This window comes from Coptis chinensis, chromosome 3, assembly GCF_015680905.1.
Source record: "Coptis chinensis isolate HL-2020 chromosome 3, ASM1568090v1, whole genome shotgun sequence".
Taxonomy (NCBI): Eukaryota; Viridiplantae; Streptophyta; class Magnoliopsida; order Ranunculales; family Ranunculaceae; genus Coptis; species Coptis chinensis.
The window spans coordinates 119368269-119388472 of record NC_141458.1 but is presented as its reverse complement, the minus strand read 5'-3'; the positions used below and the strand labels follow the sequence as shown (position 1 = coordinate 119388472).

The following is a 20204-nucleotide window of genomic DNA, read 5'->3' as shown; positions in this document are numbered from 1 at the left end:
CTGATATTGATCCCGACTTTTGCAAGGAAAGCCCCCCAACCCACAATTGATGTGGAGAAACTTTTGTTACTTTATAGAGAATATAAAATGTTGATGTTTTTGTCTCTGAATTTGACAATTTGTTATGGGAGGAGGAGAGAGAAAGAGAATTTCTATTTTTGGCGTTTCTCATATTTTTATTCCCTCGTGCTTTCTCACATATGCAGCTAGTCTAGTGGGGTTGAAGGTAAAAGTTTTTATTTATTTATTATTCATATTCTATTTTCAGTAATTTTCTAGGGTTAGGGTTTCGAATCTATCCATCCACCTCGTCTTATGTTTATTCCCATAAATTAAACAGACCGTGATAATGTAAATGTAATACACAAGTATTATTATAACGCTTAAAACAGACTTATTAAGCTAGAAATTTAAATTTTTGCAGAAATTACTAGAGAAAATGCTCATGTACAGATTTAAGGATAGATTTTTTCATCAAGGAGACCATACTCAGCTTGCTTTGGCCTGTAAGTTCGTTTTAAATTCTACTGGCTATAAAATATTCTGGTGATTGCATCTAGTATTCACACCAGGTTGTATAGCTTTTCTCTTATAATTGGGTTCATGATGACTAAGCACATTCATGGAGGTAATAAGGCCATACAATTGAAGATTGAACCATAGATCATCTGGCTAGATTTTGCTATAAAGAGAAAAGATACCAGATTTTTCAATTGTGTCATTTATAACTTAACCAAAAGTGTATAGTAAGTCAAGTCGGGGAAATAAGGAAGCATCGTAGATGTTTTGGGGAAAATTACATCTCAGGAAGCAAGTCTCAATATCCTTAAGGTGGCCTTTTTTTTAGCATTGTTAGGAGTTAAAATATTTTCTTGTATGCTTTATGAACTACTAGATTCTGTTGGATTCGTATGGTGATTTTATTTTATTTTTGCTCTTCTTACTTTTACAATGGCTTTTAAAAATTTCAGTTACTTGGAAATATTGTGGTCATTAAAATAAAATGTAATGGAGGTTTTTTAATGCATTTTTGTTGTTTGCAGTTCATGCCCATTTAAGCTTGGCGTCACACTTTGAGGTACAGTGGAATTTGGTATGAAATCTCAAAGATCTGTGTGAAGAGGCGGGTGAAGTCGTCTTATCTAAGGCTTTAATTAAGCTATCTTTGTCTTCAAAAGGACAGGTATTCCCTTGTTTCTTTACGCTTTTTATGGGCTTCAATACTTAAATGATACCGGGTTGTGTATGTACACATTTTTATACACAACTTCCATCACCAGTTTTAGTGGGGTACACCTGGAGATGGATTGAAAAAATACTTTTCAGTGAAGAAGATATTCTCACCATTAAAATCATCCTCACAGGAGATCAATTCTAAAACATTGAACTACACCCGAAGCTAGATCCAATTGTTGGAATTTATGGACTATTGAGATATAAACTTGTCCTTTATTTATTTTATTTTTTTCAATAATAGAATTTTTCAGATTAATTTGTTTCCAGTCAGTATGAGCTTCATGAAGAGGAGGTCCTTTACAAAGAAAAACAGCCCTATTGTCATTTTCATGTAAATTTCATTGCCTTGCACATACGTTTGGTTCAGTGTAAATGCTTTGTCTAATAATTTTGTTCGTTATATACTTATATTACAATCCCTTTATATGAATGGATTACTTACTTACTTATATGTTGTACATGATATCCCTGATGAAATCCTCATCATGTGTCTACTCAAATTCAATTCTAAAAAGATCAAAGGGCTTTAACAGACTGTGAGCAGAAAATTTTATTTGGAACTCTGAAATGCAACAGAATACTCTGAAGGATGAACTCTTCAGGTTTTCTGATTCATTCAAACTTAAATGCTCACTAATGAAGTTATTTCTGGGTTTGAAATTCAATGGTAGGAAAATAGGAAATTATGTATAGAACCTACAGAAATTACATACAATGGTTTCAGTCCTCACTGAAAACTTGGGTGGGGTTGGGTACTCCTCTTCAAGTTAATTTAGATCATTAAGTGATGCGGGTCTAGAGATGATGTTGAAAGTCAAGTTTCAAAACCATCTCAACTTATTTTGACATTGATTTTACGTAAACATATTATGAGGATTTTGTCTACTGATTTAATGTGCATATATAGCTCATCATACATGTATGTGTCTATGGCCTCAGGTTGTTACAACAGTTTTTAGCCTTTACTTGTCGATGGACCAACAGCCAAACACTGAAATGGGTTAAGGACTTATTTTGTGAAGGTGATCTACTCATCATGGAGGTCATTTTCTTACCATGAATTCAGTTTGGTCTAGATTTTGAAACATGTCACAAGTGAATTTCAAAAATAAGGACTGGCCACATTGGGACGGTGGGGTCTAACATGAACTACAACACTATACACCGTACTCGATGTGATTAAATATTGGAATTATTATTATTATTTATTTGACCTCGCAACCCTTAACTCATCTTCTAGTCCCCATGTGACCCTATGACGGAATCAGTTCAGAATTTGCAACTCCCTTCTTTTACTATGTGTTTTGTTACCTATTTTAAGCCTACTTTAATCCGAGATCTAAAATAGTGATTCTGCTTATATCAGTAACCATGATGCCATTGAGAATTAAGTGATAGGAGCTGAAAGATGGCTTTTTCCACGGAGGGGCAACAAACTGAGGATTACCTATTTAAGATTGTTTTGATTGGTGATTCTGCTGTTGGGAAATCAAACTTGCTTGCGAGATTTGCCAGAAATGAGTTTGATCAAAACTCCAAATCAACTATAGGGGTAGAATTCCAAACGCAAAAGATGGATATTGATGGAAAGGAAGTTAAAGCACAGATCTGGGACACGGCAGGTCAGGAGCGCTTCAGGGCTGTGACATCTGCATATTACAGGGGAGCTGTTGGGGCTCTTGTTGTTTATGACATCAGTAGACGGCAGACATTTGATAGCATTGGTCGATGGCTTAATGAACTGCACAGTAAGTAGTCCTTTTCACTGATGTTGTTTTACATTTCATTTGTTGGGGAAAACGTGTTTTCTAAATCTCTGCTGAAATATCTTTTCTAGTTGCTGAAGTATAGGGCCCTTATTATTGGATATTCCTTTCACAGATGTGAGGGGGCTGGACCACCATTTAGTGAGCCCGTCCCCATTATAAGAGATGCTATGTCGATCGAACATTTATGCATTCTCTTTGAAAGTTCAAGTCTTTTAGAGATGAAATAGGAAATATTCATTGTTACAAGCCTGAGATCAAGTCAGATGGCACATGAAGTGTAGACAAGGAATTCTTGGCCCTATAAATGGAACAAATTAATGGAAATTGATTATCATCTTTTGGATAATTAAATTTTTGTAGGAACCTAACCTGTCCCACTCCTGTTTGTGTCTGTATGTGATTCACTGACTGATAGAACACCATTACTTCGTAAACTCGGTTTTCCTTATAGCTTCATATTTCTGAACAGCTCACTCTGATATGAATGTGGTCACCATACTCGTCGGTAACAAATCTGATCTGAAAGATGCTAGAGAGGTACCTACTCGTGAAGGCAAGGCCCTAGCAGAGGCTCAGGGTTTGTTCTTCATGGAAACATCCGCCCTTGATTCCTCCAATGTCAATGCTGCCTTCCAGACAGTTGTCAAAGAGATCTACGGCATCTTAAGCCGTAAAGTTATTCTTTGTCAAGAAAACCAGAAACAGGACATAACAGGGATGATGAATGGTAAGACTGTGGTTTTACAGGGAGATCATGAAGCAGATTCTGTTTCTAGAAGACGAAGGTGCTGTTCTTCCTAAAGTTATCAAGAATGTTAGATTAGTAGTGTTGTTTTTTATGCTCTCTGGTCCTTTGAGCATTAAATCATTTTACCACTTGTAAAGGACTGCTGCGTAGTTTTGATAAATGGCCAATTATAGATTTTCAATGTGTGTGATTTTTTATTTTCTTTTTTTTGGGGGTGTTGGGTATAGGTTCCAAACGTGATGTGTGAGAACTGAGAAGTCATTTGAAGGAAATAGCACTGACAATGGTGCCTTGCGGCCTTACCTGATCCCTCCAAAATTAACATAGTATCAGCTGATATGTGTTGCTCAAGGAGTGATAGATCCAACCTCGAGATCGGAAATTCTCCGTTCATAAAACTTTGAATTGATATAACAAACCCGCAGGAGCAGGGATTCAACAAAACTACTCGCCAATGTTTTTACAGGATTGAATCCATTTGTATGTACGTTGATTCCTTTAGTACTTTAGTGTTGAGTCTATAGCCTACTCGCCAATATTCTCTATAGCCTCATCCATTTATCTATTAGTACTTGAGTGTTGAGTCTGGAGGTACTTTGCCAGGCTTGTGATTACTTAAGGAGAAAACAATGGCAAGTTATCCTGTATTTTGCCAAAAATAACAAACGCAGATTTTGGGAATAAACTGAAGATTGAATCAAATTCCAGGTAGAGTATAAGACTATAGACCTGAAACAAACTGTATTAACCGGAAAAAAACTGTCAACTAGCAGCTATTAATAAAAATAAACATGCTTTAGGGTTACTGGCGACAAAGAACCTCTTTATGTGAACACCACTTAATGACAAGAATTAATTGTTAAGTATTATTAAAATTACAAGTTTGAACTAATATTCATTATTTAGAATTTACTTGGTGTGCAAACAAATTATGGTCAACTCCTATCCATCATCCTTCTTTACAGTAACAAAGCCAGAATTGTTTGGTTGGACTAACACCTGCTCTCAATTATTTGAAGAAAAACGAACATAAACGTACTTATAGGAACTGTACATGAACCGATGAACTTAGTGAACTTGAAGACTAATATTATAATCCATTGAACTTTCTGAATTCAGAAATACTGGTCAAGACTCAAGACACTCTTTCTTTATAGAGTGCTGTTTCTAGAGTTTTTGGGTCTTGGACTCTGGAGACAATATGCTCACTTCAAAGCACGCACCCCATATTCGTGCGGGTTTTACCTTTTAACCTTCAAGGCTTCAACCACAAGAAATCATTTCTTATCTGGCTTGAAGTTGAACGTGTTATATGTGTTTTGTTGCTTTGAACGGTTGACTTGAAAAGTTGGAAAATTCTGTAAAAACATGCTTGTCGCCTGAGAGGATGTCATCGAGGACGCAAGCGAAATTGGCATACTCGATACTGGTACCACGGTTTCTCATATCACGCTCCTAAAACTTGCAGCCATACTGAGTGAACCCAATCCTGACCATTCAATGGTATGACTCCATTACTCAAACATATCTACTTGATGGAGCCTTCTAACAGTATAATCCATCAATCCATCAGACTAAAATGTCTTCCCCTTATCCATCTTATTTTATATGTGCAGCTTTCTAGACAAGACTTTCTAGCAACATTATATAATAGACGGTCATATGACTTCCAAAATGAGCTGTAATCTTTGTGCACCCCCTGAAGGGAACCTTTCCAAGGTCTTCCCAGGCAATTAAGCAAGCTGGCTCATACAAAATGAGTCCATTCAAAGTTCAAATCATCAGGCGAATAGAGCCAAAGTTAAGGTACAAACAGATGCCCTGTTAAGGAACTTGGACAAGCCAGGCAATGGCCTATTCCCAGGTTTTGGGTCCCCAATACCATCTCAATGAAAAATTATATTTCTTAACAACACGTCAAATGAAGCACAAATCCCCACCACCAGACAAAGCTCTGGGAACTAGATTCCCCGTGTTCATGGTCTCTAACTTCACACCCTCCCTAAATTCCATTCTCTTACCATCTTTCAAGTAGTTTCCTTCAATATTAGTCTATACGGGGTCCCCACTGAAACCTGTCTACATTGTTATAGTTACATTGGTTGAGCCCGTGGCTCAATGGGGTGGTGGTGCTCAATGCGACCAAACTCCAAAGGGGTCTGCTAATCCTAGAATTCTTGAAAAAATAAGAGCATATAGAGTAAGTGGTTGCAAGAATATCTAAAGAACAAATGACATTATCATGATCTGGAGAATTTGAGATGACTTGTACTTCCAAAATAATATCTAGGATGAGATCTAATACAATAAAACAAGACATATTCTCAATGTCATCAAAATCATATAAATAACAAAGTATTTAGCATAGATTTAAGAAAATCTTGCAAGGTTGGTAAAGCTCATTAGATTCTAGTATTAAATGATACAATTGAAGATTGGATCCGATATACTTAGGTCAGTAAGATCCTGTTGAACGGTTGAACCTATATTCTGTTCTCAAATAAAGGAAATAGGCCTTACTCACCCTTAAAAAAGGCCACAACTATGCCTCATTGCTCTTCGGTTCTTGTAGACTCGTGAACCCGAAATGCAGATCAAAGCCTTTAGTGTACTCTAATCTTTGCGACAAGCAACAGACAAGCGCAAGAGAAGGGGCTTAAGTAATCAACATTAACTATTACATTAGGACGTGGGCAATGTGTAAAGAGGAAGGACCAAAAAGCTGGCTTAAAACTAAAGAAAAAAAGAAGTATCCTGTAAGCTTCATCACGCTAAGCTTAGTAACACCCTTTCCACATTTTAATACGAAGCGTTGACAAGGATAATAAGCGGTCGTTAAACATATTATTTAAACTACACTCTTATCTCCAACTACTTCTACAGCTTATTGGAGCAACCAAGTGTATAAAAAACAAAGGAAGCCAACTTTAATATATACTTGTACCAGTTGTAAGCTCAAGCTAGTCTGTCTATTTAAGTAGTTCTCTTCAGAGTTCATGAGATAACATGCCAGCAGTTCAAATCCTCCTTGACTTGCAACGCCACCTCTCAAATTTCTGCTCTCACACGTTCAGTTTTAAACTATAAAACCCATTTATAGCATTGCCACTCTTGCTCCAATACCACGAACTTTCTTTTGACTTGAAATTCTATATATACATAAAAGTGAGGAAAGATGCTGTCAATCTTGTGCATTGGTACATTCATTGTCTTATGCATCATCACTCATTGGGTGTATAGCTGGAGGAACCCCAGATGCAATGGGAAACTCCCGCCAGGTTCAATGGGTTTGCCACTTATCGGAGAAAGCCTTCAGTTCTTTGCTCCCAACACGTCGTCTGATATTCCTCCATTCATCAGAGAGAGAATGAAAAGGTGATTAAGTAGGCCACTATTTTTTTTTTTTTTTTTTCCATAAAATGTTTGCATGCTTATTTCTTATATCTAGTCTCTTACATGCTATGCATTAACTTACAGGTACGGGCCAGTATTTCGAACCAGCTTGGTAGGACGGCCTGTTATAGTATCGACAGACCCAGAGATCAACCATTTCGTCTTTCAACAAGAAGGGAAGTTGTTCCAGAGCTGGTACCCTGATACTTTTACGGAGATCTTTGGTAAACAGAATGTAGGTACCTTACATGGTTTCATGTACAAGTATCTCAAAAACTTGGTTCTGAATCTATTTGGTCCTGAGAGCTTGAAAGAAAAGCTTCTCCCTCAAGTAGAACAAGCAGCAAAAAGAAATTTAAACTTGTGGGCAAGTCAGAGCACTGTTGAACTGAAAGAAGCCACAGCAAATGTAAGTCCAAGCAAATTGACTTTTCTCTTATTTTAAGTTCACAGGCAATGCTTCTTTCAATGACTAAAAAAAGTATTTGAACATTACAGATGATATTTGATCTGACGGCAAAGAAGCTGATCAGTTACGAGTATGATCCAACCAAGTCCTCAGAAAATCTGAGAGAGAGTTTTGTTGCATTCATACAGGGATTGATTTCCTTCCCTCTTGACATTCCTGGTACTGCTTACCATAAATGTTTACAGGTACTAATAATTGTTATATTTAACCTTAGCATCTCAAATGTACTTATAAATTCACATACCTTGTATGGTTTTTGAGGACTATCCATCTTGACTCGTTTGAGTTTTCTCAGGGGAGAAAGAAGGCAATGAAGATGCTGAAAGATATGCTAAAGGAGAGAAGGACGATGCCTGAAAACTGCCAAGGAGATTTCTTTGACTACGTCCTCGTAGAGCTGAAGAAAGAAGGAACAATCCTTACAGAGCCAATTGCTCTAGACTTAATGTTTGTGCTTCTCTTTGCAAGCTTTGAGACAACTTCCTTGGCTTTAACATTAGCCATTAAACTTCTTACCGAACACCCTCATGTGTTGAAGGAACTAACGGTGAGTGAGCTACACTTCAGAGCACTGTCTACTAATATCCTCAATTATGCATTCTCTGGTTGTATCCCAATTGCATGGTTTTATGACGCGTCTTCATCTGCCAGGAAGAGCATGAGGCCATAGTCAGGAGCAGGGAAAATGCAGATTCAAAACTCACATGGGAAGAATACAAATCAATGACTTTCACAGCTCAGGTGTGTAATGATACCCAGCCTGACAATTTATACCCCAGAGTATTCTGAAAGGATTGTGTTTACCTGAGTCTCGACTTCAATATTTTACAGGTCATCAATGAAGTAGTCAGGCTGGCAAATATTGTCCCAGCAATTTTCAGAAAAGCATTGCAAGATATTCAAATTAAGGGTAAACTCATTTACATCACTTTCTAGCCATGATAACAAATATTCCAATTTCAACAATTACACATTCTCAAATCAATCATTGTTGATGCAGGATATACAATCCCAGCAGGATGGGCAGTTATGGTCTGTCCTCCGGCTATACACTTGAATCCTGCCAAATATGAAGATCCACTTGTGTTCAATCCATGGAGATGGAAGGTTGATCATTGAACTCGATACATTTTTCTTTTTCTTCGCTGTGCAATCTCGCAATTACATTGCTGCTAAAAGATATTTGCAGTTACATTTACTTTTTTCCTCTTATTGTATACTGGGTTCTCATTTTGCATACAATCATATGTTTTATGCAGGGAATGGAAGTGAATGGTGGTGCTTCTAAACATTTTATGGCTTTTGGAGGCGGTCTGAGATTCTGTGTTGGAACAGACTTTACCAAGGTTCAAATGGCCGTCTTTCTCCATTGCTTGCTTACTGAGTATAGGTAAGAAACAAACATATAACATTATAACAGTGTCAGATGGTCATGTAGCTACAGATGCACATATTATATTGATTGATTAGTAAATGGCATAATAAAATAGAAGATTGATTTTTATCACAATTGGATTTACCAGGTGGACAGCAGTAAAGGGAGGAGATATTGTCCGAACTCCTGGTTTATCGTTTCCAAATGGCTTTCACGTTCATATCTTGAAGAAGAACATATGATCAGTATGACATAGGACAGACGCCATACTGGCAATTCAGACCAACGGAAGGGAAAAAGTAACTTCTGAATAGCACATCCAATTTACTGCGCATTTTGACGAACAGGGATGAGTCGGAAAAATTGTCTATAGTATTTTCGAACAGTGTAAAGAAGAGGAGGAGCTTTAGCCCTTCTCTCAAAATTTTGTGCATTTTGCATTCAAATCTGTTAAGAGTCTTGTTCAGACATGATCTGTTGGATGGAAGGAAAAGAAAAGAGAAGGAAAATTCAAAAAAGCAATACAGCAATATTTAAACATACGTGTAGCATTTGTGCAAGTGTTTTCAGTTCATTTTGAGTATGGAGTGTTTTCTCGTTATTCAACTACAGCTATACATACAGAAAAAAAGCTCTCCCGACAAATGACAAGCATAGCTATAATCAGTTGACATATCATTTACATAGTGGCCCTGTGGCGAATGACTTAAACCATGGACTATATTTCACATAAAGTTAACCTATTTAAATTCTAATATTTCATATCTATACGGAACTTTTATTGTTCACTAGCATTTATGTACGCTAGATGAGCGTTGAATTAAACATAGCATTAAAAATTAAACATCTCAACAATTTAATAGAAAAGGCTATTTCTTAAACTAAATAGGTATGGCAAAAATAATCTTAAGCCCATAAATATGCCAATCATATTGCCACGTTAGAAGCAACCAAATTACTAAGTGTTCAAAACATTTATGATTGGGTCCATTTTCTTGATTTTTATTATTTCATTTATAATGAAGGACAAATATGTAATTTCAACAATATAATGAGGGCAATAAAGGAAACAAAATTAATGACGTGATGAATTCATTGTTACTCTCCATGAATTATTTTCTCCTGACACTAGTCTCTTTTGTATGTGTCTCCGCCACGTTAACAATCTCTGATTTTATTTTATTTTTCATTAATTTTAGACGTGAAACTACTATTTTACCCCTGCAAAAGACAAAATAAAAAAATAAAACAAACAAATGACATGAGCTGTAATATTTGTGTTTGGAAAAAGACAAAATTGGAAAAAAAAAAAATTAATGGCGGGATGAATTCACTGTTGAAGCCCTCGTTTTCTTTAAAGAAGTTAGATATTTATTTTGTTTTCCAAATGGTGTATGGTGCATGAAAAGAATTAGAGATTTAGACTGTACGGAAGAAGATATAGAGTTGGAAGGTCGAAATGAAATTACAAGGCCCATAATGACACGACTAGTTATCTATTAGTATACAAAGAAATAAGGTCAGATTCATGTCCAACATTTAGTGGTCAGTGCCGGGGGTGGTCACACAAAACCACTAAAATTTAGGACAGAATTATGTAATCTTTTTGACTTGTTTGGGCTTATTATTAAAGTGAAAATGTTGGGCTTAGAGCCCGGCCCATTAGTATTGTCGTTGTTAAAAAGAAAAAGAAGTGGGATTATTATTTCTAGGGTTTAATTATTATTATTATTATTAGTATTATTGGAGATTCGAGAATGGAAGGAGAAGAAGGAAGAATGATAGACGAAGAAATATACGCAAACGGATTCGAAGAAGAAAGAGAAAGTAGAAAACCAATAATAAGTAGTGAACAGCTAGACATCGAGGCTTACGCGAGTCTATACACTGGAAGGACTAAAATAACCCGTCTTTTATTCATAGCAGATCGATGTGGAAACGAGACAATGCAATTAGAAGCACTTAGAATGGCTTATGATGAGTTGAAAAAAGGGGAGAATACTCAGTTGTTTAGAGATGTTGTCAACAAGATTAATGCTAGGTTGGGGACTCATTATGGTATGGATCATTCTTGGGCTGATTCTGTTGATCGGAGAGCTGATGTTAGGAAAGATAAACTTGAGAATGAGTTGAATGCTTACAAGGTATGTATCTTAATTTTTTTGATTGGGAACTTTTATTTTATGTTCTATGCTTGTTTCATTAAAACTATGAGATAATAAGGTCTCTTCTTTTGTTTTATTTGCAGACAAACTTAATCAAAGAAAGCATCAGAATGGGATTCAACGACTTTGGGGATTTTTACTATGCCCATGGTGCACTTGGGGATGCTTTTAAGAACTACTCTCGCACCCGAGATTATTGCACCACATCAAAGCACATAATTCAGATGTGTTTGAATGCCATTCTGGTCGGCATTGAGATGGGACAGTTCACCCATGTCTCAAATTCAGTCACCAAAGCTGAACAGACTCCAGAGCCTTTGGAACCTCTGGTAGTTGCAAAGCTGCGTTGTGCTTCAGGATTGGCTCACATGGAGAATAAAAAGTATAAACATGCAGCTCGTAAGGTTTGTCTTTCAATCTTTACTTTATTACTGAATTCAACTCTTTTAGTATCCTGTAAGGCTTTTACTGCAGAGTAGGTTGTAAGCGATGACCACTTACCATGGCTGCTGCATTGTTGTTGTTTTGGAGATCATAGACGAAGGTAGAGAGATTTTATATAATGGGTTATCACGGGCGGGGGATGTTTTGGTTGATTTAACTTTAGGCATACCAGAATTAAGTGCTCCCTAGCTCTTATGATTCAGATAATATGCAATGACAGGTTGCCTTAGGACACTGGGATGGGGAACGCTAAGGCAGCAAGTACCTAGCATTGGGACGTTGATTAAAAGCATAGTAAGTTGGTTGCATTGCATAGGGTGTTTTTATGCAAGTGCATTTACATTTGTATTCAACCAAGCGTAGCACATGTATTATGGCATATCAAACTCCAACATCTGATCGGTGAATAATAAATTCATTCAGCCATATCATTGACTGCATTAGTTACAGCTTCCTTCAGCTAGAGTAAAAGCCTGTATTCGTGTTTTAAAATGACAAGAATATGTAACTCATTGCACCTTTACTTTTCTTTTTTAGAGGAATATATTTTTTTGGTTCAATTTAGAGGAATATATATATATGGGGAGGGATAGAGCCATATTCTTATGTGCACATTATAGCCACATTTTTGCAGTGTTCTAAAAAACGCTAGGCAGTAGTCGGGCGGTGGGAAAGCGCCTAGCGCCTAGGCTTTCTAGGCAGTGCCTAGACGGGCTAGGCTCTAGGCAGTTTTTTTTCCCTAATATATATAGTAATACACACCTTTACTATAAGAAATGAAGAAAATCATTTACCATAACTCAAAAAATAAACACAAACAAAGATATTTATTACAAAAATGCGTAATAGTTGAAGAATATCGACTTTATATAAAAGCATACTCTTTGTTATAGTGGCATATAATTTACATTAGACTTTAGTCTTTTAAACTCATTCAAATCTTAAGCCTACACGAGCCTTTAATTTTCGACATTTAATCATTAAAAAAAAAACTTGACTGGACTGCCTAGAAGTTGCCTAGACCTGCCTAGCCTGCCTAGTCGGTCCACCGATTTTTTAAACGACTTGGGCCTAGGCGAGTCGGTTGGGCACCGCCTAGCGCCTAGAGACCGCCTAGACCGATTTTTAGAACAATGCATTTTCGACATACAAAAGAATTAAGGCCTGGTTTTTCGTGAAGATGATCTCCCTACCATGAAGATCATTCTCACAAAAAATTATAATATTTGGATATGTCTAATCATTTAAAAATTAGTGTTCATTTTTGAATTTTTCATCTAACGATTTAAAAGTTTTATGAGCATATTCTCTATGGTGGAGAGATCATATCTACAAAAATTCAGCTTTTAATTCAACTTTTAAGTCCACGATTTTGTTTGAATTCATTTACAATGTGGCTAGAATGTGGCTCTATCCCTCCCTATATATATAGGGAGAGATTCTAGGAACAGACACGTAAACAAACTCAAAATCGTTAGGACATTTATAAGTTTTGGATTAGGCTAATTTTTTGTAGATATAATCTCATAACTATTCTAAACATTGTCACAAATAATCAAAAAAATAAAAAATTACTAAACTTGCCAAATATAGTATAAAAAATAGTGAAAATGAACGGTCTACAATTAGCCAAATTTTGTAAATTGTTAACTACATTTGGCAAGTTTGAAATTTTTTGATTTTTTTTATTATTTGTGACAATAGTTAGGAGATCATATTTACAAAAAATTAGCCTAATCCAAAACTTATAAATGTCCTAACGATTTTGAGTTTGTTTGTGTCAAGATAAAATATGTCCCTAGAAACCCCTCCCATATATATATTGTTCAGTTTAAACTTTAGAGGAATAGATGACAAAACTAAGCAGTTGAAGGTGTTATAAAAAAAATCATTGTAGGATCGTAATTCTAGAGAGTATGGATTTAAAATTTATTGTAAGTTGTATTTTATTATTATTTTAAAATTTATGTACAGTTAAAAAAATCAACCATACTTGCAATCTATGGTGAACTTTCTTTTGCCGAAAAGTAGTCTTCATATAAGATTGTTTCCATCATTCAATTGGTGATGTTTATATAAGCATTACCAAAGGATCTTTCCTTTATTTAGATATATGTTTGGTGGTTTTTCCTGTTTCCAAAATCTTAGGATGCAACTTGTGCTCTCCCTGTTCAATTTAGATCACGATTTTTCAAAAGAAGTTTCTACACTGGGCAGGACCACTCATCTGTATGATTGTATAATCAAACTCATATCATATGACATAATTAGACGGGTCATTGATGGTATTTTGTTGTTTCTATGGTTTATAGCTTTTCGAAAGAAATTTAATGGTTTCCTACTCCAACGTTTGATGGGGTATAATTGAGTCATTCAACCATATCATTCACTGCATTAATTACAACTTCCTATCAGCTAGAGTAAAGGCCTGTATTGATGTTTTGAGATAACCAGAATATATTATTCCTTTGGTGCACCTTTATGTTTAGTCTTTGTTCTTTAAATCCGCACTGTGAAATTTTGGCAACTATTTGAGTAGTTCAGTCGTAGCATTTGTGCATCAGTTATAGGTCTATCAACTTTAGTGCACGCCTGCACTCATTTCTGTGTTTTGTTGTAACCTGGATGCCCTTTACATGATGAGGTGGGTGACGATAACAAGAAAGGGCAAGTCTGAAACTCCATACAGAAGTACACATTGTTTTCCTTCTTTCTTTCCTTATGGTTTTTCTCCTGCCTATTATCTGCTTCTCTGTTAAGATTTCTCTCTGTGAGGGGAATGGTTATAGTGAATTATTCCAAAGGAGGGAGCTTTAAGACTTGTTGCTCCTAGCTTTTTAATATATGAATTTTTGTAGCTGCTTCCCCCATTTTGTCCTAATACTATCATTATTTCACAAAAATAGTATGGATAGATGTATGAGAGGTATGGGAATATTTTGCAGTGACTACAAGAGTTGTGTGTACTGTCTTATATGGTTTAGCTGTGGTTGATTTGATATGACTTGGTTTCTAAATAATGGTTATTCACCATTTTATTACTTTAATGTGCATGCAGTTCTTGGACATAGTTCCCGAACTAGGAAATCATTACACAGAAGTAATTGCACCCCAAGATGTTGCAACATATGGTGGTCTCTGTGCACTTGCTACTTTTGACAGGGCGGAGTTAAAGGCATATACATTTTTTTTTCCTTATTAACTTCTTCTGATTTGACAGGTTTCATAAGCATAGGTGGAAACGTCACGCTAATTTTGTTACTTCTACCCGTTTTGCAGACTAAGGTGATAGACAACCTTAACTTCCGTAATTTCTTGGAGCTAGTACCTGAAATACGGGAGATTATCAATGATTTCTATTCGAGGTAAAGTAATGTCAAAGTTCATGTTTTCTTGTTTGGTCAGTGCTGTTTACTTAACTTTCCTGACTAAGGATACTGCAAGACTTAAACCTTTTCATGTGCCTTAAGACTATAAGTACATTGAACTAGCATAATATGATGTGCTCCAGTATTAGTGATGAAGCTTAGATGGTTGTAATGGTGGATTGATTAAGAAAGGATGAGAGAGACTAGAAGTGATTAGGTATATGTTAGTGTTTGTTGTTTCTATGGACACACTTCCTGTTTCTCTTGAAATGTTGCATATGCAGAGAGGTAATAATTTCCTGTTGTTTAAAGTTGTCAGTTCTTTATTATAGGTATATCATGTAATGTGGGTGCTATGCAGCAGTATGTGACCATATTCTGTGTGATTCCTTTCTCATGAACGCTTTCATGATTCTTAGTTTCCATCCACTTCTACAGACATATTGTTTTTCAAGTATGTTGGATTAGTAAGGTAGGATTTATTTGCTAGTTCCAGAATTTGAGGTGAAGCTTAGACAGTTGTTTCGTTGGATTGATCAAGAAGTGATGAGGAAGATTAGCAGTGATGATGTTATTTTATGGTTTTTGTGTGGAAGCCTGTCATGCATTTTGTCATCTTGTTTTTTTCTGAGTGGCAATGATTTCCATCTATTTAAAGTTGTCAGTGTAGTTTCTCGAGTGTATCTTGTCCTCTTACAAGCATTTTATTTTTGCACGGTTGTCTGATGTTTTTTCCCTGTTGCAGCCGTTATGCTTCATGCCTCCAGTACCTTGAAAATCTGAAAGCAAATTTGCTGCTTGACATCCATTTGTATGATCATGTTGAGACGCTGTACACTCATATCCGGCACAAAGCCCTCATCCAGTATACACACCCATTTGTCTCCGTTGATCTGAACATGATGGCCGATGCTTTCAAAACAAGTGTTGGTGGGCTTGAGAAAGAACTGGAAGCTTTGATCACTGACAACCAGATTCAGGTTTGGGTTAATATTATTTCTCTTTGTAATTTAAAACCTTAACTGGAAATTTGTTAAATATTTCTTCTATTACTATCTGAGACAAGGTTTATTGACTGATTAATGGAAGAGTTTTAAACCTTGATACAAGAAATGTGACTCTCATTCTAAAATTTCTTTAACTGCAGTTTCATACTTATTAACCACACTGATAAAACCTGCAGGCTCGGATTGACTCCCATAACAAAATTTTACATGCTCGACATGCTGATCAGAGGAATGCAACTTTCCAAAGGGTCCTAAAGATGGGAAGTGAGTTTGATCGGGATGTGAGGGCAATGCTGCTCAGAGCCAATCTTCTCAAGTATGAACAAAATCATAGAGCAGGAAGGAACTTCCATGGAGGCTGGAGACCATAGTTTGAAGTCTCTTGATTTTGTTTAAGCAAGTCCTTATTTTATGTTCGTGGAGTAGAGCTCTCAATATCAGTAACTCGATTGGAAAGTCGTGCGTATACATATCTTTCTGCACCCAAAAATGTCCTTTTGTTTCTATATGAGTGTTACAGATATGATTGTAGATGTGTATATACTCCGGCTCATCGTATCATTGGGTACCAGAGGCGTGGTACATCTTTATCACAACATTAGAATGGTACTTTTGTTTTATATAATTTCAAAGACTATTGTTTAAGATTTGTTTGAGACTTTGAGATTAGGATTTCTGTATGCCACCAGTTAGTTGCAGGTTTAATTTAAAATTAATTGGTTTAAACGCCCAATTGATTGATACTCTGGTTTCTGCATTTTAATCATGGTGTATATATTTTTGGACGTTAGATGTTATTTGGAATAGTTTTCATCAACAAAATGTGTGGCACGTGTATTATGTATATATGGGCAAGCAGAGTTTGAACTTTTAGGTGATGGCTGTGCTGGTAGAGAGTTAGATTGCTCAGATAATTTTGATTGGTTTCTAGGGCTAACTACTCCTAGGGCTGTCAATGGGTTTTAATAACCTGATAACCGATCTGATAAAAAACGGTTTGGGTTTTGATAATTTAGTTTGCCCTCTACCGATCCGAAACTGAACTGATAAAATATTGGTTTGGTTTTGGGTTTGTCTTCCACCGAACCGATATGAACCCAAACCGATAAGATAATATTTTAGTAATATTTATAATTAACAAGTTTTTGATCCCGTTCAACGAACGGGGGCCGTTTTCATAAAATTGATTTGATTTTTTTTAATATTTTTTGAATTATTATGTATCAAAAAGTTTTAACTATAGGATACTGTAATGATTCGTAGAAAGGGCATTGAGGCATAATAATATAGTATTAATAAAAGAAAAAAATTGTTCAACAAACATAATTAATTTGTTTTATGAACAAACCACTGACAAATTCTAAAATTTAAAAGTAGAATCTATCTTTCTTTTATTTTCTTTCATGGCACAAATTCAAATTGAAAAAGTCATTGAACTCAAAATTTAACTGTTGACACTTTTTAATTGATTATATTTTGACAACCAATCGGTTCCCCTAATTTATACTCTAATTCATAGGCGAGTAACATGTTGCTTTACATTTTGTGAAAACAGATTATTTATATTTTTAAATTATTTACTTAAATTATATAAATCGGCAATCTTCACAAAACGGTGACCGTTTTCATATAATTGATTTTTTTTTAATAATAGAATGGGGACCCCACCCTGATAAAACCCTTCGACTTCTTTTTGTTGTTTAATAATAGAAATTTGATTAAAGTTTTGTGAGAATGTCGAATGAGGCGAAGATCATAATAAAGCCACTTGAATAGCAAGACAATTCCAATTGTACAAAAAAATATATGATAAATACTATTTTAAATACAAAATTATATTTGTCGAGACTTTTCACTACATAGCATACAACTATGTTTTGAGGTTAGTATGATGCATTTGCATTCGGGCCTCGATTTTCCGTTAATAATTATTTGATGGTAGTTCGATGCATTTGCATCCGCTTTCCCGATTTCGTGTTAATTATTCTTTTAGGTTAGTTCAATGTATTTGCATTCGGTTATTTCCAATTTTTCAAAATTATCCAAGGTGGTGTGTAATACCAACTTCTATTGATCTTTTCAGAAGGTCCTTGCAAAAACATGACATAAAAATATACATGATTCACTATGTGGGATCATCATAGATTATCAGTTTTCGATTTCCGTTAATTATTCTTTGAGGTTAAGGTTGCATCTAATTTCCAATTTTCTATTAATTATTTTTTGATTAAATTTCTTATTAATTATTCTTTAAGGTTATTTCAATGTATTTGCATCCACCAATTTCCTGTTAAATATTCTTTAAAGTTAGTTCGATGTATTTGCATTTAATATTTTTTTAGGTTAGTTTCATGCATTTGTACCCAGTTTCCTATTTTCTGTTAATATTCTTTAAGGTTAGTTCAATTCATTTTGCATCCATTTTCCGAGTTCCCGTTAATTATTCTCTGAGATTAACTCAATGCATTTGCATCAAGTTTTCGATTTCCCGTTGATTATTCTTTGATGTTAGTTCTATTCATTGCACCCCGTTTTTCTATTTCCCTTTATTATTCTTTGAGGTTAGTCAATGCATTTGCATCAAGTTTTGAATTTCTAATTATTCTCTCGAGGTTAGTTCAATGCATTTGCATCCAATTAATTTTCAGTTTTCTCTTGATTATTCTTTGAGGTTAGTTCCATTCATTTGCATCACGTTTCCGACTCCGATTAATTATTTTTTGGGGTTAGTTTAATACAATTGCATCTAGTTTCCGATTTTCGTTAATTATCTTTTAAGGTTTGTTCAATGCAATTGCATCCAGTTGTCGATTTCCCATTAATAATTCTTTGAGGCCAGTTCGATGCATCTAGTTTATGATTTTCCAATATTTGTTATTAGTTGAGGTTAGTTCCTTGCAGTTGGATCCAGTTTTCAATTTCCGGTTAAGTATATATTCTTTGACGTTAGTTTAATGCATTTGTATCTAGTTTCCGATTTCTCATTAATTATCCGAGGTGGTGTGTAATACCAACTTCTCTTTATCCTTTTGTAGTGTCCTTGCAAACCTGGCATTAAATATATATATATACATGGCTCGTGGATGGGATCATCAAAAAATTATCAAGTTTCTGATTTCCCGTTAATTATTCTTTGAGTTTTGTTCAATGCCTTTGTACCCAGTTTTTTATTCTCCGTTAATTGTTCTTTGAGCTTAATTTTCGATTTCCCGTTAATTATTCTTTTTCCAGTTTCTGATTTCCCGTTAATTACTCTTTGAGGTTAATTAGATCAATGCATTTGCATCCAGTTTCCAATTTTCTGTTAATTATTATTTGACGTTAGTTCAATACAGTTGCATCCAGCTTCCGATTTCCGTTATTTTTAAGGTTAATTCAATGGATTTGCATCCAATTTCCTCTTTCCCGTCAATTATTCTGTGAGGTTAGTTTAGTGCATTTGCATTCAGTTTTTGATTTTCCATTAATTATTCTTTGAGGATAGTTCCATGCTGTTGCATCCAATTTCTGTTTTCTCGTTAATTATTCTTTGAGGTTAGTTCCATGCATTTGCGCCCAATTTTCGATTTCCTGTTAGTTATTATAATTCAATGCAGTTGCATCCAATGTCCAATTTTCCGTTAATTATTCTTTGAGGTTAGTTTAATGCATTTGCATTCAGTTTCTGATTTAATTTTCTGTTAATTATTATTTGAGATTAGTTCAATGGAGTTGCATCTAGTTTCTCACTTCTCTTTAATTATTCTTTGAGGTTAGTTCCATGCATTTGCATATAGTTTATGATTTATTGTTAATTATTCTTTGAGGTTAAGCATTTGCATCTAGTTTCCGATTTTTCGTTAATTGTTCTTTGAGATTAGCTCTAGTTTTCGATTTCCCGTTAATCATTTTTTTAGGTTAGTTTAATGCAGTTGCATCCAGTTTCTGATTTTCCGTTAATTATTCATTGAGATTAGTTCAATGTATTTGCATCCTGTTTTTGATTTCTCGATAATTGTTCTTTAAGGTTAGTTCGATGCATTTACATATAGTTTCCAATTTCCCTTTAATTCTATATTGATTTTTTACGTTTCTATGAATGTTTGCAGATACATGTTTTGATCAGAAACTGAGAAGGAGATCAAATACATGTACCTTGAGTGAAAATAGTTTGGAGATTATTATTAGAGAAGGCATACGATTTACAGAACTTGGAGCTGTGAGTGGAGCAGAGTTAGTTATCAAGGTGGT

At 35.2% G+C, this 20204-nt stretch overlaps 3 protein-coding genes and 1 long non-coding RNA gene across 10 annotated transcripts; 3 read left to right on the top strand and 1 right to left on the bottom strand.

Moving 5' to 3' along the window:
• Nucleotides 1-8: 8 nt before the first annotated feature.
• On the top strand, nt 9-3934 carry LOC147513692 (ras-related protein RABA5a-like). Of its 7 annotated transcripts, XM_086596874.1 has the most exons (5): nt 96-226; nt 425-506; nt 1044-1183; nt 2603-2984; nt 3475-3934. In XM_086596874.1, the coding sequence occupies exons 4-5, from the start codon at nt 2645-2647 to the stop codon at nt 3804-3806; spliced, it is 672 nt and encodes a 223-aa protein (XP_086453000.1). In that variant the 5' UTR covers nt 96-226; nt 425-506; nt 1044-1183; nt 2603-2644; the 3' UTR covers nt 3807-3934. The 7 variants fall into 7 exon arrangements, with proteins under 7 accessions (XP_086453001.1, XP_086453000.1, XP_086452999.1 ...); XM_086596875.1 differs by lacking the exon at nt 425-506 and having other exon boundaries at nt 9-226; XM_086596873.1 differs by lacking the exon at nt 96-226 and having other exon boundaries at nt 363-506.
• Nucleotides 3935-6573: 2639 nt separating this feature from the next.
• Nucleotides 6574-7341, bottom strand: LOC147513691 (uncharacterized). The gene is made up of 2 exons (XR_015215592.1): nt 7229-7341; nt 6574-7091 (listed from the first exon to the last, which is right to left on the bottom strand). It is a non-coding gene; the product is annotated as an uncharacterized LOC147513691 (long non-coding RNA).
• On the top strand, nt 6929-9530 carry CYP87A2 (cytochrome P450, family 87, subfamily A, polypeptide 2). The gene is made up of 9 exons (XM_086596870.1): nt 6929-7128; nt 7231-7555; nt 7645-7800; nt 7911-8162; nt 8267-8356; nt 8447-8525; nt 8616-8722; nt 8875-9005; nt 9139-9530. Exons 1-9 carry the CDS (start codon nt 6929-6931, stop codon nt 9230-9232), a joined length of 1434 nt encoding a protein of 477 aa, XP_086452996.1. The 3' UTR covers nt 9233-9530.
• Nucleotides 9531-10703: 1173 nt separating this feature from the next.
• On the top strand, nt 10704-16623 carry FUS6 (COP9 signalosome complex subunit 1). The gene is made up of 6 exons (XM_086596872.1): nt 10704-11134; nt 11239-11559; nt 14658-14774; nt 14879-14964; nt 15713-15947; nt 16151-16623. Exons 1-6 carry the CDS (start codon nt 10748-10750, stop codon nt 16343-16345), a joined length of 1341 nt encoding a protein of 446 aa, XP_086452998.1. The 5' UTR covers nt 10704-10747; the 3' UTR covers nt 16346-16623.
• The last annotated feature ends 3581 nt before the right edge of the window (nt 16624-20204 follow it).

Coding starts and splice junctions, on each gene's coding strand:
- CYP87A2 (XM_086596870.1), top strand. CDS start 6,929: ATGCTGTCAATCTTGTGCATTGGTACATTCATTGTCTTATGCATCATC. Junction 7,556..7,644: donor TGAAAGAAGCCACAGCAAAT/GTAAGTCCAAGC, acceptor TGAACATTACAG/ATGATATTTGATCTGACGGC. Junction 8,526..8,615: donor GCAAGATATTCAAATTAAGG/GTAAACTCATTT, acceptor TTGTTGATGCAG/GATATACAATCCCAGCAGGA.
- FUS6 (XM_086596872.1), top strand. CDS start 10,748: ATGGAAGGAGAAGAAGGAAGAATGATAGACGAAGAAATATACGCAAAC. Junction 14,775..14,878: donor TTGACAGGGCGGAGTTAAAG/GCATATACATTT, acceptor CCCGTTTTGCAG/ACTAAGGTGATAGACAACCT. Junction 15,948..16,150: donor TCACTGACAACCAGATTCAG/GTTTGGGTTAAT, acceptor TAAAACCTGCAG/GCTCGGATTGACTCCCATAA.
- LOC147513692 (XM_086596875.1), top strand. CDS start 2,645: ATGGCTTTTTCCACGGAGGGGCAACAAACTGAGGATTACCTATTTAAG. Junction 2,985..3,474: donor ATGGCTTAATGAACTGCACA/GTAAGTAGTCCT, acceptor ATTTCTGAACAG/CTCACTCTGATATGAATGTG.